This window comes from Ammodytes marinus (genome assembly GCF_949987685.1).
Source record: "Ammodytes marinus genome assembly, chromosome: 20".
Classification (NCBI taxonomy): Eukaryota; Metazoa; Chordata; class Actinopteri; order Uranoscopiformes; family Ammodytidae; genus Ammodytes; species Ammodytes marinus.
This window is the reverse complement of record NC_137224.1, coordinates 4,913,320-4,927,988: the sequence shown is the minus strand read 5'-3', so window position 1 is coordinate 4,927,988 and position 14,669 is coordinate 4,913,320. Positions and strand designations below refer to the sequence as shown.

General features: G+C 40.1%; 1 protein-coding gene across 1 annotated transcript in view; it reads right to left on the bottom strand.

Annotated features, from left to right (window-relative positions):
- cox10 (cytochrome c oxidase assembly factor heme A:farnesyltransferase COX10) overlaps positions 1–14,351 on the bottom strand; it is a 30,889-nt gene extending 16,538 nt beyond the window's left edge. The window contains exons 1-4 of the mRNA XM_080048867.1: positions 14,246–14,351; positions 11,971–12,113; positions 11,424–11,823; positions 10,645–10,769 (exon numbers count right to left, since the gene is read on the bottom strand). Of these exons, the coding sequence (XP_079904993.1) occupies positions 10,645–10,769; positions 11,424–11,823; positions 11,971–12,113; positions 14,246–14,276 (699 nt within the window). The 5' untranslated portion in view covers positions 14,277–14,351. The remainder of the gene's footprint in view (positions 1–10,644; positions 10,770–11,423; positions 11,824–11,970; positions 12,114–14,245) is intronic.
- Between the last annotated feature and the right edge of the window lie 318 nt (positions 14,352–14,669).

The window sequence follows — 14,669 nt, the reverse complement described above, 5'->3', positions numbered from 1 at the left end:
GATAACACAGTAGGAGATACAGAGATGCTGAGTTTGCATTCTACTGGCTTTACTTGAAGTTCACTTCTAAAAAGCATCAGCAGATTTGTGTATGTAACCAAAAGTTGTGAGAACAGAGTTTTTTTTATGAACCTGTGTGGAATTGAAATTACAACAGCAGGAGACGTAGGTTCATATAGCACAGACAATATTCAGATAGCCTATACGGTTGTGTCCCCTGCCCCAAACACTGAGCACTCATTCATTAATATCTGCTTTAAAATTTGACTTTTATGAGCAAAACCAAAAATTGTGGTAATACAAAAAGAGTGTGCAAACAGGGGATGCTGTGTGATTACATAATGAAGGGCTGAGGACTTGGGTGGCAGTTAAGATCCAGGAAATTCAGTCTGAATAATAGTCATTGGAGACGAGGCAAGAGCCTTTTTTCAAATTTCAAGTATTAAGAGCAGACGCTGAAAAGCGCAGAAACAATTACTCAAAATACAGAGTAGTGAGAAATGAAAGGCAGTCTAAATCAAGGGTGTCTGGAAATAATGTGATGTCTTCATAATGCTCAGCCAATACACGGTATTTAACAAAAGTATAGCATGAGGATTTGTATTCAACAGATAAGGTGCAATTCAATACATACCTACTCAGAACAGCCAATTATATGAAGAATCTAGGGGCTTATGAACCCATAGTAATAGAGACAAGAAAAATGTGTCATTAGTCAAAGTTGTAACAAATAAACAAGAGATCTGTAGCGTTCCCTTTGTATGGTAATTTGCCAAGATGACATTGACCAGATGACAACATAAATGCTAATCTGGTTTAATTAATCCTGCCGCTAGCAAACGTTAAGATGATAAATGACTCTTTGAGCAAATGGCAGAATGGAAAGCCTAATGAATTTAACTCTTGATCTGCCATTTAAAATTCATATCCCAAAACAAGTTTTGTTAAAAAACAAAAAAGTAATATGGTGTGTAAAGCCATATCAGAAAACATTGTATTATTGGTATAAATAAATAGACCTGACTATTAAACTGAGATTTTGATAATTTGAGGCAAATCAAAGGCGAAGGGAAAGCCTCGGTGCATGTTGGTGACCATTTTGTTTTCCAGCAACGATGCCCTTGCCCCTTTCTCAGTTTGAATCAAATTAGCATTCAGTGGTGGCTCACGGGCACGCCATAAACAGGGCTGCTTTTGTTAATTATCCACGGATCTCAGCATTACAAAGAGTGTTCCTTCTTGCCTTTGGCTAAGTTACTTTCAGATAGAGAGGGCAAACTTGAGTTTTATGGGGGAAAAAACGGTTGACTGTACACAACCGTGATGTCTTGCGTGGATGTTCTAAACATACATATTTTCCTAAATCAATAACTCGCGTTGGCATTGCATAAATGAACTGTTCTCCTCCACTTGTTTATTGTTTAGCTACCATAAACCAAATAGGTTCGTACAGAACTTTGTCACGCTTTATATTATCAAGACAAGTGTTTTTTGAATGTATTGGTCTATGCCTGAACATTAGAACAGATAGAACATTTTTGATGTATCAAAATAATTTACAACGATATCAGTGAACTTTGAACCATCTTTGCATCCACATGTAACTCCCCAGAAAACAAAACAAAGAAGGCAAGCTTAACAACTATAAAGTTTCAGCTCAACATAAAACAGCAGGACATTTCAAGAAAGTTGTTATTCACCTCTCTGTCACTGATTTTAATGCAATGCAGCAGTACCACAGATCAAAACAGATTATGTATTCATCTGACTAAGATTAGTGTCACAAAAGACAGTCTACAGCATTGAAAAGACATTTATTATTTGGCCATAATACCTTCTTTATGTCATAATGAGTAATCTTGAGCTGTTCAACAAAACAAAACACATTTGGGCTACAGCTTGGCACTATTTAGGGATAGTAAATCCATCATATAGTCATGCAAACCTCTGGTCCCAATCTGTTAACATTAAGCAGTGCAAAGGGCTGATGCCATTATCAACGTTCACAATCTGCTTCAGTGTGACAACAGTGCCAGAGGAACCGTTTGTCCTCTAGACATACAGGGGCCTCTATTCACTGATACCTCCACAATGCACGGTGGAGGTGCTGACATGCAACTATCTATGGTGGAAAAGCAGTTCTAGAACGGTCCAAGGAAACTGAAATCGAGACTCTGCATGACCATTCAACTGCAGAAAACCCTGCCATGAGCAGTGCTGACTACACACAAACAGATGGAGTGCCTGAATTGGTGTGACAACATTACTCTGCTTGCATGAGGTCAGTCATTTCCAAATGCAGTGTGAGGTGTAGAAAGGTTCATTGGTGCCTGACAGTGCTTAGGTGGGTGGTTTCCCTCCTCTGACTCAAGTCTCAATGGTGTGTGTCTGCATGTTGCCGTGTTGGACACTGACTGAAGCCCATAATCACAGTGTTTTGTCCAAAATAAAGGCTAATCAGGGAGGTGGAGAGGCTCCACCTGCCCATCAGTCAGTCGTGCTCATCCCCTCGGGTGAATGCAACTCTTTTGTGGTGAGGTGTGTTTGTCCAAACAAGCTATGGCACTGAAAGCTCAGAGAGACACGTTGCGTGTGAGTGGTTGTGTGTCTTGTGAGTCGTAAGTGTGATCGGCACAGAAGATGACGACATGTTGTTGACAACGCTAACGAGAGGCCATGTTTTCTTCTTCTTTTGAAGTAGGGACACACCGTTTTTGTCAATAAATGCTAAGAAAAACCATGATCAAAAGGAATAGGCCTTTGAAATGTAAAACATTTAAAGATGTCCCTATTAATCTATATTGATACAATATATGATAAATGAATGATACACATAAGTTACCCTCTAAGACACACAGCCAAAAATGAAGACCCATGTTTTGTAAGAGTCCTTATTTTTTTCTACTATGTTAGCTTGAGTTAACTAGCTTGGTGTCCATGGAAAGGGAAGGGTATAATTGAGGTTAGGGGGTCATGATCATTTCCTTGGAGTAAAAAAATATTAACAACCAGAACTGGCTTTTATACACCATGTATTATCTGTGATTGCCAGGTCAGTGGATGACAACCAGTGGAGTTTAATCTTGTAATGATAGAGCTAGCATTTTATATGGAAAATTGCTGTTATTAGCAATCTTAATATTTTGCCTTATGAAATAAAAATGTTATGGTTTATGTGGTATAATTACTGAAGTCTTTAAAGAATGAACTTTGGTTGATATTATATCCTATTTCCTTTGATACAAATGTATATTTGAATTGAGGAAGTGATTAAAACTGACACTAAACAAACACTTAAGCTGATTCCAACATTTCTCAGAATTTACTCCGCTGGACTCAAAACATTTAATAAGGAATGTTTTATTGATGTGAGCTGGTAATTTAAGGCTTGAGCTGCTTGAAATGAAAAACCTACAAGTACTTATTTAGACTGCTGATGCTGTCTGCCAATCACTGATGCAAAATGAATCTTCAAAAGAAAAGGTAAATAAATAAAAAATACAAAGTCAACAATTAAGGAAATCTCTGCGAACCATAATATTAACACCCCTGTATCTGTGCCTAACTAACACTTTGCCTGGCAACAGTATTTGCTCTGTCTTCCCCTCGGGTATTATCTTGGGGCTATATAATAGGTGGATTCACCCTTCATGTCTTTATCAGACGAAAGCATCTGTCTCCCATCTGAGGCTGCAAGAGATCCATTTGTACAGTTTGAAGCGGACAGGCACCCCATGGTTAGCAAAGACAAAAGCCTTTAAAGAAATTAACTATTAAACAGGGCTGTCTATTTAAATATTCATTTTAATCCAGCACCGAAAGGAGAGATACCCATCACCTCCATTTGCTGTCATCTTCCTAGGCAATTAAAAATACATTTCCATTCATTCATTTTCCCAGGCTTAACTAACAGCTTGGTGGACACAAGGAAAACAAAAAAACTCAAACCTATCAATGTCAAGGATCAGCTTGCTCTTTTGTTTTAACTAAGCTGTTGGAAGGATTTTAAGAGCAGCATCTGCACTAAGGATGGGATCTCGTTTTTAGTTAAATTACCCGTCTGGTTAAGCCTCTGATGTGTTTGGCCTTTAACTCAGAAACCCCCCCACAAAATGTCCAAAAAACAATCCTTTGATAGACAAAACACTTTGAACAGTCAGCGACAATACATAGACAATGGAGCTTATATGACAAGCACTGAAACTTTTACAACTCTTTCTGTCTCAAGATATCTTTGAAGCTTTCCTCACAAGGAAAACAAATACATGTCTTTAATATAGGGGTTATTTTGAAGATATCCCCGGTAATTCATCAAATGGACTCTGGTATGGGAACAGTGGGGTGGAAACTGTAATTCCCAAGTAAAGAAAATACATTTCACAAAAAGGACAGCTATGGCATCATGGTAGAGGTATTCTACAGCATCTGTTTGAAACCATATCTTCTGTCGCTGCTTCTCAGCAGGGAACAGACACAAATCCAGTGTTGGAAGGGTTTCATTATCTTTGAAGGGCTCAATGGTTGGTACGGTTCTGAAGGCTATGAGGTCTTGTTACAAATAATGATCCTCTCAAAAAGGTACCATGTTATGTTGAGGTACCCCAAACTACAAAATTGTTGTAGCAGCCTTGACTGCTGGGGCACAGTAAATCTACCGCCAACCAAGCCAGAGGTAAGCTACTACCACCTACTGTGCTGCTGATTGACCCCTATCTGCACTGTGAGTCGGTCTAAAGCAGTGAAAGAAAAATTGGTGTAGTAAAGTTGGCAAGCATCACTGCAGCCACAGCCAATGATCTTAGAAATTAATGAACATAAAAGTATATAGTATAAAATAACACAATTACATTGAAAGCAACGTCAGGCAGTAATTATTTTACACAACTGTGTCATATTGACATCCCTCTGTGAATTTTCAGGCCTAACAGAGCTTACATCTGCACAGTCTTCGCGACATGCCATTTTGTGCCAAGAAGCATCTTTAAAAATGGACAGGAAGGTAATAGCAGGCAGAAGGGTTCACTAGAAAGACTTGGTTGGTGGCTATTGATGATTATCAGCTACAATTATTATCTATTAGTTATTTATGAAGAATAGTATGCCATCAGAAAAGTGTTAAAAAGCAACTTTAATTTTAAAAATAGCGTTAAAGAATTACTTCATTAAAGTTTATGATGACACGTCTGATTACCTTATGTCCTGTGACAATGGAGGACTATGCCTACAAGGTAAACAAGTCCTACATTGTTCATCTGATGGGGATGTGGACAGCTTCAAATTAAAAGATGAAAGTTGGTCTTTAAACTTCATACATACAGTAAAGTCAAGTTGAGTTATTCACTCCAAACTTGACTGTGATAATGTTACCCAATTTAACCAAGTAGGATTTGGGACTTTTACAGACTAGCGTGCAAATTTGCATCAGTACCGTTTGAAAATCTTTACGGAGTCACAAGACATTACACTAGATATGCCTCAAGGGAGGATTCAATATGTAAAGTAACTTGAATTTCCAAGCTCAACTAAGATCACATTTCAGTTGGCAGAACACCAATCTGACCTCCATATGTGTGGATAAATCTGATTAACAAGATGACTGCCACTGCAAACAATATGAAGACAGTTTGAGATAAAGATCACAACTGTGGCAACATGCCAGCGTAGCAACAGCATGTGGTTGAAAAAGGATACTGTGGTATCATGAGATTATAAAGGCGCTTGACAGTGCTTTTTATGGGGAAAGCATGAGCTTCCACTACATGCAGTGGCTTTATATGATGACGCTGCATTGTGAATTAAGGATATAGGAATATCCGAGAGCTATCAATTTGATTCAATTTACATTAACCTACTGATAAAAATCTACTTGTTTCAATAGAAATCCTCTGAAACATTGTCATACATGTTCATTGTACATCTTTTTTATACAGATTTGCACTACAAACGGCAGTTACTCAGCTGTCCTGGTCCCAACACAGTTTTTTTATTCATGAAACCAGATTTAATGTTTTTTTTTAAGGTTATGAATTCTTTTGAACTTTTTTTTTTCATTTCATTGAACTCAATACTGAATGAAGATGTATTTAATATATTATTAACATGTTATCATAATACTTAAAACACCATTTTCTGCGTAACCTATCCCCCTGTTCAGACATGCACCCATATACTGTAAGAGGCTGATCAAGATGCACAGAGGAGGAGGCACGCAGGAGGGTAAATAATGCATGCCTGCACAGGACAAGAGAGAAGGGCGTATTTTCAAGTGGTAGGAGTGGATGGGCCGGGGGCTTGTGGGGGCTCGCTTATGCGTGCCAGCCTCAGACAGCACACCACAGGAGAGACACAGACACAAAAGCAAACTCGCTGGCATGGTCACGAAAGCTGAAATGACACAAGGCAGCCACAAAACAAGCCAGCTTGAATTTTCATCAAAACAAACATGCGAGCTGACATGGTGTGACTTACCCTATAGCCGCTGTCAAAACACACGAGCAGGACATGTGTGACAGTAAAAGGCCAGATCAGGTCTTTGCTGCACTGCTGGGGGGCCTCAGACTCCCCCGGGGTCTTTTGGGCTACAGCCTAAAACTCTCGTCTGACCCAATTATCCAATTAGCTTAAAGTAGTGGCCAGACTGGGAGGTGATGACGGCTGGGACACCTGTGGGAGTATGGCCCGGTGTGGGGGGCCCACAGGTCATGAAGACCACAACAACCAGCAGTTTTTCTACTAACTCGCCAGGATACTATCATCCGCAAGAACAGAAGAACTCTATAGTGAACCCTTTGGAGAGGTATTTCTCTATAGGGTATTTCTCATTTTTAACTGAACACCTCCACAAAGGCTTAATGTCAGTGTAAGCTTCAAGACAGAGCTTTGAGAAAATAATAGCGTGCTGAGAAAAATTCATAATTGCCAAACCATGAGAATTGGGAGCTCAAATAATGGCTTTGTTGTTGGAGCTGACTGTCTGATTGTAAGATAGACATGACAGCATCAAGTCTTTTGACTGTGGTAAGAAACTGTAGACGGTGAAATGCCATTGTTACGTGACTCCAAGTGCTTACACCCTTCCGTCAGTTTCCTAAATCGAGTAACATTTTAACTGGAAACCACAGCATTTCTGTTTGCCCTACGGGCACTTCCCATTGGGACAAAGAGCAGCCTTGGCTTTTGACAGCTCCACTGAAGGTCTGGCTGCCACTTCCAAGAGCCAAAGCATTTTTCTATCCCTCAAGGCATTTTCCTCCTTTGCTCAAGGTAATTCAACAGTTGTGTGGTCACACACTAGCACACTCCTTTGCTTCTTTAGATCATAAGCATTAAGGGATTAGGGCAGAGCAGCAAAATCTATAGGAAGTGATCTTCATAGCACCTTCTTCTTCTTTATTAGATTGTCAAGCTTTTGTTTGATTTCTCATACGAAAGACATTTAGCTTTGATCACAACTAACCACACTAAAGGTGAAGAACCACAAGATGAAAAGGGAGTACATTCAAAAAGAACCTTGGCAGCAGATCTGAGGGTAGGATGTTTTTCTTCATTCCACCTTTTCTTTTCAGGATTACAATAAACAAATGGATGACTTAGGTGTTGAGATCATTTACACACAGGTGAGGGCGTGTCTTTGACTCCAAGAGCCGACAGAGTATTAGTCCATTGCATAGAAGTGCATAGTAATACCACAGTAGCAGTGCAACAGGCAATTACGTGACACATGACATCCCTTGGAAAATGACCCTCTTGTCCAAACAAAGCAGCACCAACAACAACAACTACTATTACATTGCACATGGCACATTCTTGTCATGCCAGACAAGCAGAGGGAGTTGAGACACTAGACTTCAAGTAAAATTACTTTCCTAATGATGTTTATCCTTTTAAATGAAAAATGTGTCTTCGCACGACTTTGTCTGGACTTTGAAGTCACTTCAAGACAGGTGGCTAATTTGTCTGGCGCAATAAACCCATTTTCAATTCTTCCAAATTAAAGCTATGATGACATGCAACATGTCCCCATAGACAGAAATGGGAGCATAAAGGAGCAGAATAAATCTGACTAGTGTGAATGATTGTTCAGACTCACATACCAGCTTGTAGCAACAAAAAAGGGAGCCCTTGGCCTCAAACAGAGTCAGCACTGATGCATTTCTGGCTAATACACTCAAGGCCAATTGTGAAAACAGAGAGAAATGTTGAAGTAATATTCCACCAGGATCTCTTTACAATTCACTGTATATTTATCTACAGAAACCATGTGAAGCATTCCCAAAATACCACACATTCTACCATAGAACACTTTTTACCCACATGTAAAACGCAAAATATTTTCAGACATCCACAATTTATTCATACAGCCTCCTTCATATCATTTCTATCAGGAGGGTCCAGCTATACAATCAAACATCAAAACGTTTCACAACCTCACACTGACGTTTTATGGCTGGATTGGTCTCGTATAGTGCAGAACATATTTAAGAATGCGCTGAGCAGCAAAAATGTATATTATTCTAAAATAGATCTAAAAAATGAGACAGGGAGGAGTAAGAAACAAGGATGGTGTGCTCAATTCTGTATTTGTTTTCTAAATGTAGCTTTCATTTTAACTTTGAATTTTTTTTTAAATTGACAAACTTCTCCAAACGCGTGGCATTTAGAAAAGGCCTGGAAAATATCTCAACTTTGACTCTAAGTGTTTCCTGCAGGTTTTAACACACACTTATCTAATTTGCAACTAGTTCTCAGGCTACATCTGCTCCGAACTTCACCTTTGCCCACGCCTTCGCCTTTACTGTAGGTATGAAACTAGACCCGACTGGAGGAGGCCAACAGAGAGGCACTGAAAGGCAAATAACATTGTTTAAATGAAATATGAGGCCATGTTGTATCCTAACCTCGGGCTGAGTTAGGGGAGAAAATGAAGACAGACAGGGCTGATGCGAGGGTGGGCCCACAGATAAAGGGACACCCAGGCTACCAACAATGACAGCCGCCTCTTACATCACTCAACACGCTCAACGTCTTGGACCTTGAGTCTGGTCTACTCTCTGCAACATATGGAGTGGGGGACATTTTTCAAATACCTGAAGGGTATTTACACACCTGCTCAGTGTGAGGTAGAGGTGCAGCGAAGCTCCGTTTCAGACCACTGGAGAGACAATACAATGTTAACCTGGGCGGTGGACTGATTGACACTATTCAGACCTGACCATAAAAACATAACTGTGTAAACATTTGCACACTCGTATCCATAGATGTAACCCCCTAAAGTGATGCAGGGTAGAGGTTGGGCGGGGGTATGACTGTAGTTGTATTACAGAAAGCAAAGTTTGTTTGACTTGGAGAGGCACTTCATCATTGTTGTAAAACAGTACAGACAGCATTTGGAACGTTGTTGTTCAGGATAGACTTGGTTGGGAGGAGGATAAGGGGGGTTGGCCTCAAGGCCAGGAACCTGCAATGTAATCAAGGCCTTTGCCAAATTACAGGCCAAAGACACTATTAAGAAGAGTTCAATCTCAGGCTGAGGGAGAGGTCACCCATTATACTAATATTCTTAAGTCATGGAGCAAATTCCTATGTACAAAGTCAACAGTAGACAGCAGAGGCAGGCCCTACTTCTAAGTGTCTAGGCACACTACCTCTCCTTGGTTTATTGCTTTGAAAAAGCTTTCAGCAGGGCAGTAATAATAGCATTACAGTCAAGTCAATGCATTTCTGAGATGCGTAGCGAAAGAAGAATGTAAAAAACAGGGGATGTGCATGGTTCTTTCAGCATTTTCTAGAAAAACAAAAGCATCAGTACAAGGACAGCTGTGGATGTGAGTGTCTGTCAACAAGCACGTTCGTGTTTGTATAACATGTCAACAAAAAAAATGTTTCATGCTTTATGATAGCAACAGATATCCTGCCAGCTTTGAGACAAGTCTTCATCATTATCAATCCAAAAGGAAAATGTAACTTAAGAAAATAAACTGATTTAAGACCAGAAACATCTGTACTATTTGAAACAAGTACAGTACATGAGCCATGCAAAAAAAAATATTGCTTCAATGAAACTTTGTGGTTTGAGTAAATTAACTGTGGTTAATCATTCATTTTAGACAGTTGCCAGTGTATGAGATACATCTGTAAAATCCTGGAAAGACTCCCATATTTTTGAAGTTTAGAATGTTTCATTTTTATTGACACCGAGTTGAGTAGGTGTTGATTAAACTCCACAGTCAAACAGTAAATGTTGAATGACATTATTCACACACTATTGGATATGCCATTCAGACGGCTCATGCTGTGAATATGGCCAACATGTTTATAAATGGTAAATAGACTTGACTTATATAGTGCTTTTTAGACGATATTCTCAGCCCCAAAGCACTTTACATATCTCATTCACCCATTCATACACACACTCATACACCAATGGCAGTAGCTACCATGCAAGGCACTCTCTGAACCATTGGGAGCAACTTGGGGTTCAGTGTCTTGCCCAGGGACACTTCGACATGTGGCCAGTAGGCGGGGGATCGAACCTACGACCCTGCACTTCAGAGGACGACCTCCCTACCCACTTCGCCACTGCCGCCCCTGTTGTGCAAAGAGTCAAATACAAAACACACACACTCATATATAGAGTAAACTTACCTGGTTGATTGTATTGGCAGTAGAGGAAGCGAGGCCTGTTCCCAGACAAGCCACGAAGAAGATGATGGGGTCAAAGGGCACTGGAGCCATTGCATAGCCAGCTGCTGCAGTCGTAACCACCAGTGCTGAAATCCCCAAACAAGAATAATAATATGAATCAAAACAGATATTTAAATGTGTCCTTATTATACTTCTAACACTAACATTTAAAGAACACTAAACGATATATCTGTTGCAGTAGAAGCCTGACTAAAAGTAAACAGGTAAGCAGTGTGAAGGTATTGGATTTGCTTTATAACAAAACAATGAATAAAAATGTATTAAATATTTACCAGTAGACTATCAAAGCCCTGATGCTCAAAAAGAAGTAGCATATTTACAATAAGGGATGTATGGCAAAACAAGGATTATTTATAACATACTGAGCATACAGTTCAACAGCTGGGGATAGGGTTATGCTGCAGGTCTTGTCTACTGTGACAATGGCTGAACAATAACAAAACAAGGATGGACTCATGTCAACAAAACAAGGCCGTAGTCCCATAGACTTACTGTCACTGCATGACGGTTTTCTGCAAATCTTCTTGTATATGGTAAACAAGCAGGTACTTTTGTATGCAGTTATGAGCATATCTTTGGTTATACTTTATCCATTGGCACGATTACGACATTCTGACATTATTTCAGATCTATTTAGGGCAATGCTTTGCTTGGGTCAAAACTAAATCAGTGAACAGTTCATTTAATATGGTAAATTCAAGATTTCCTCCATACTTTACCTGTGAGTTTGATTTTGGCAAGCTTGGCGTAGACATCTGGCAGGTCGCCCACATCAACCTTTAGCTGTTTCCACTGTCTGTCTAGACGGGCCTCCTTTGCCTCCTCCGTCTCTGCGTGGACGTGTGGAGTCTCATTTGAATTTATAACCGTACCGGACACAGAATCGCTCTGTGCTGCAACCTCTTCCGCAGTAGGCTTTGCAGTGGATATTTCTGGTTGTTTGTTACTGGTGACATCCTCTGGCTGTAACACTGAATCAGTGACCACAGGATCAAGAGTTGGTATTCTATGCACCTGTCTTTCAACGCTGTCATCTCTCTCATCCACAATAATCAGGGCAGGAGGAGCCTGTCTAGGGACGGCACGCTGGTGAAGCTCACTGTTGTTCTTCGTCACATACTAAAAAGGAAGACAGGTAGAAAGATGATTTATGGGATAATTCACTGAGGAATTAGGACAATACTATTGAATTACTGACGAACAACACAACCTTTTTAAAGATGCTGAAGTAAAAATAAACTATATGCTGGGCTCAGGGAAAGTTACCTGGCGTTTCAGGAAGTTGAGATGCTGGTACGTCAGCCAGCGCGATGGATCTCTTCTGTGCAGCAGAATAAGGCTGCGAGCAGTCTGGTGACATCGAGGAACATTTTGAGCTAATTTCTGTTTCACGCCTATACCAACCAAACCTACAAGACAAGCGAGATACAAACTTTAAATTGAATCATTGAAGTATTCATGTTAGTTTTATTCACGTCTTTTATAAATTGATATACACAATATACCAAAAAAATGAAAAAGAAAGCATGTATTAAATCTCTCATGGAACATGGATGCAACAGATACAACACTTAAAGCTATACTGTACGATCTGAGAGAGCTAGCATGATTTGAAATTAGCTTGTCCTCGGAGTTCCGTTTAACTCCTCCCTCTCCCCTCGGGACTCCCTCCCCCACCCCTCGACACACAGCCGTGCACGAGCGCTGCTGGCTGCACTTCCCAATTGCACTGTTTACCAGTGATTGTTAACATTTAACTCACACACACAAACACTCACACATAGGCTACATGCAGAAAAGGCCCCAAAGTTTATAGGTTACAGTGTTGTTATTTCTTATAGAGTGTTGAGATGAGTTTTGTTCAGTGTGGATGACAGTATAGCTGTCAGTTAGTGGCCGTGACGTCAGTCGGCCGCAGGGTCTGTCTAGTAAGTTTCCTTTTCTCTTCTCTCTCGGTCAGGTGTGTGAGCGCGCATGTTGCCGCAGTAGTCGACACAGTTGAAACGTGTTTATGTGAATCACCCGTGTGTGAGTAAGTACATGCAGTCCCGATCGCTGTTATAAGTTACAGTTTATGGATGTTATTGACGGCCGCGATTCGCAGGTCGCAACAGCTGTTCTAACGTCTCCTCACGAGCGGAATGTAAGCCTGTGTCTCTTTTCCTGCGATCTATGCTGCTGTGCCTGTGAAAGAAGGAAAATAAAGAGCGGAAAAACCATACTCCTCTTCTCATGCTTATAGTCTGACGTTTTTGGCCTTAAGTGGTGTTCTGGCCGACACCTCTGAAGTGAAACCAGTGATAAGCAGATCAGCGCGGTACCGGTAGGCGACATCCACCAGTTTCCTCCGCTACACTAGGCTAGCCTACATGATGAAAGATACAGAGCAGTAGCCTACTTAAAAATATAGCCTACTTTTTAATCTTTGGGTTTTGGGGAAAGTAGCAAGTCTTGTCAAGTCAAAAGGCTCAAGTCACGACGATATGGCACGAACGCTTTCTCTGCCCTCCGTGAACGCGCTCAGGCTCGCACACAGAGGGGAGAGAACGCGCAGGATTGTGATTGGTTCTTTAGATACGGGTCCATCGTCTCCGATTGGTCAGCATTTTAACAGGTTTATAGAAGGTACAGAATTTGGGGGTTTTTCGTTTCTTTTTCATTGCCCATAAGTCATTTATTGCTGTTGGGGTGTAAAAAGCACTTTTCACAACATATTAAAAAGTGCATATTGCAGATAATCTCCTATGATGCCTTTAAGGCAAGTTTGATTCAAGACTTTTTTAAGACCTCTACTAAACTGTAGAGAAAAACTAAAGTTGGGTTGGGGACAATTTTGCATAAACATTACTTATTTTGTCCAGTATTTTTAGTTTAATTAATACAATGCCTTTTAAGGATCAGTAAACACAGACAACACATGTTGCCTTATTAAAAACAAATGTAATATTATGCAAATGTTATTGACACAGCTGAAGCATGACCAAAGTTAAGATAACTTAATTCCATGGTAGTTTTGGCAATTTCCCAAATGGAAATCCTGACAACAACAAAGACTGTTGACCCAGTGGGTCAGGAGCATCCAGCTAAAACGAATGCAGAATAATACCACCCTTTTTCAATTAGTGTTTATGTTGCTAATATTTTAAATAACGTATTTACATCAGGCAGACCAGACATTAGTAAGACTGCAGTAAAAGACAATGAAGACTTCCTGTGTTGTCGGTTACTTATACATTCTATAATAGGTATTTGTACGTTAGTTTTTCATGTTATTTGAAGACACACGTTTACAACAGAACAGCTTGAATAATCTCGATATAAAAGCTGTCACTAAGAGGCTAATTCTGGCCATGCAGATGCGGTTGACTCCTCTCTAAGGTCACTTGAAGCCTGCTGCCAAACATCACAACTGCTACATGCTAGGGCTAGCCGGCTAGCTTCCGCCTTAGCTTCGAGGACTGTTTTCAGCGGACACTACTTGAAAACGACTCTAACATGCAAAGACATGTTAACGGGTATGCCAAAGTTGTTATTACGTTACCTGACAGTCTGCTACATGGCGTTTTATACATGTTCTCGACACATAAAGCCGGCTCCCGTCCTTCACATGCAGCAAGTAGCCATTTCGACCTCGTTAGGTAAAGAGAATCACTTCCGGGGACATGGAACGTGACGCAGTCTGTATCACGCGGACACTTTTCGCACGTAGCTGAATTATATGAGCAGTGTACCCTTGTTCTTTTTCTGTTTTATGTATTTGTCCTGTAAGCAAGAAGCAAATAATTACACAAAGAACCATTGAAATAATCATATTCCCTGAATCTAATGTGTGTCTGTCCAGTAATTAGGTTGTATGATAATAATATTAAATGACTCCTACACCTTCTTACATGAATTGTGGATTTATTTTTTAAGAAAAATAATAATAATGATAACACAACAAAATAACTGATAAATAGGATAAA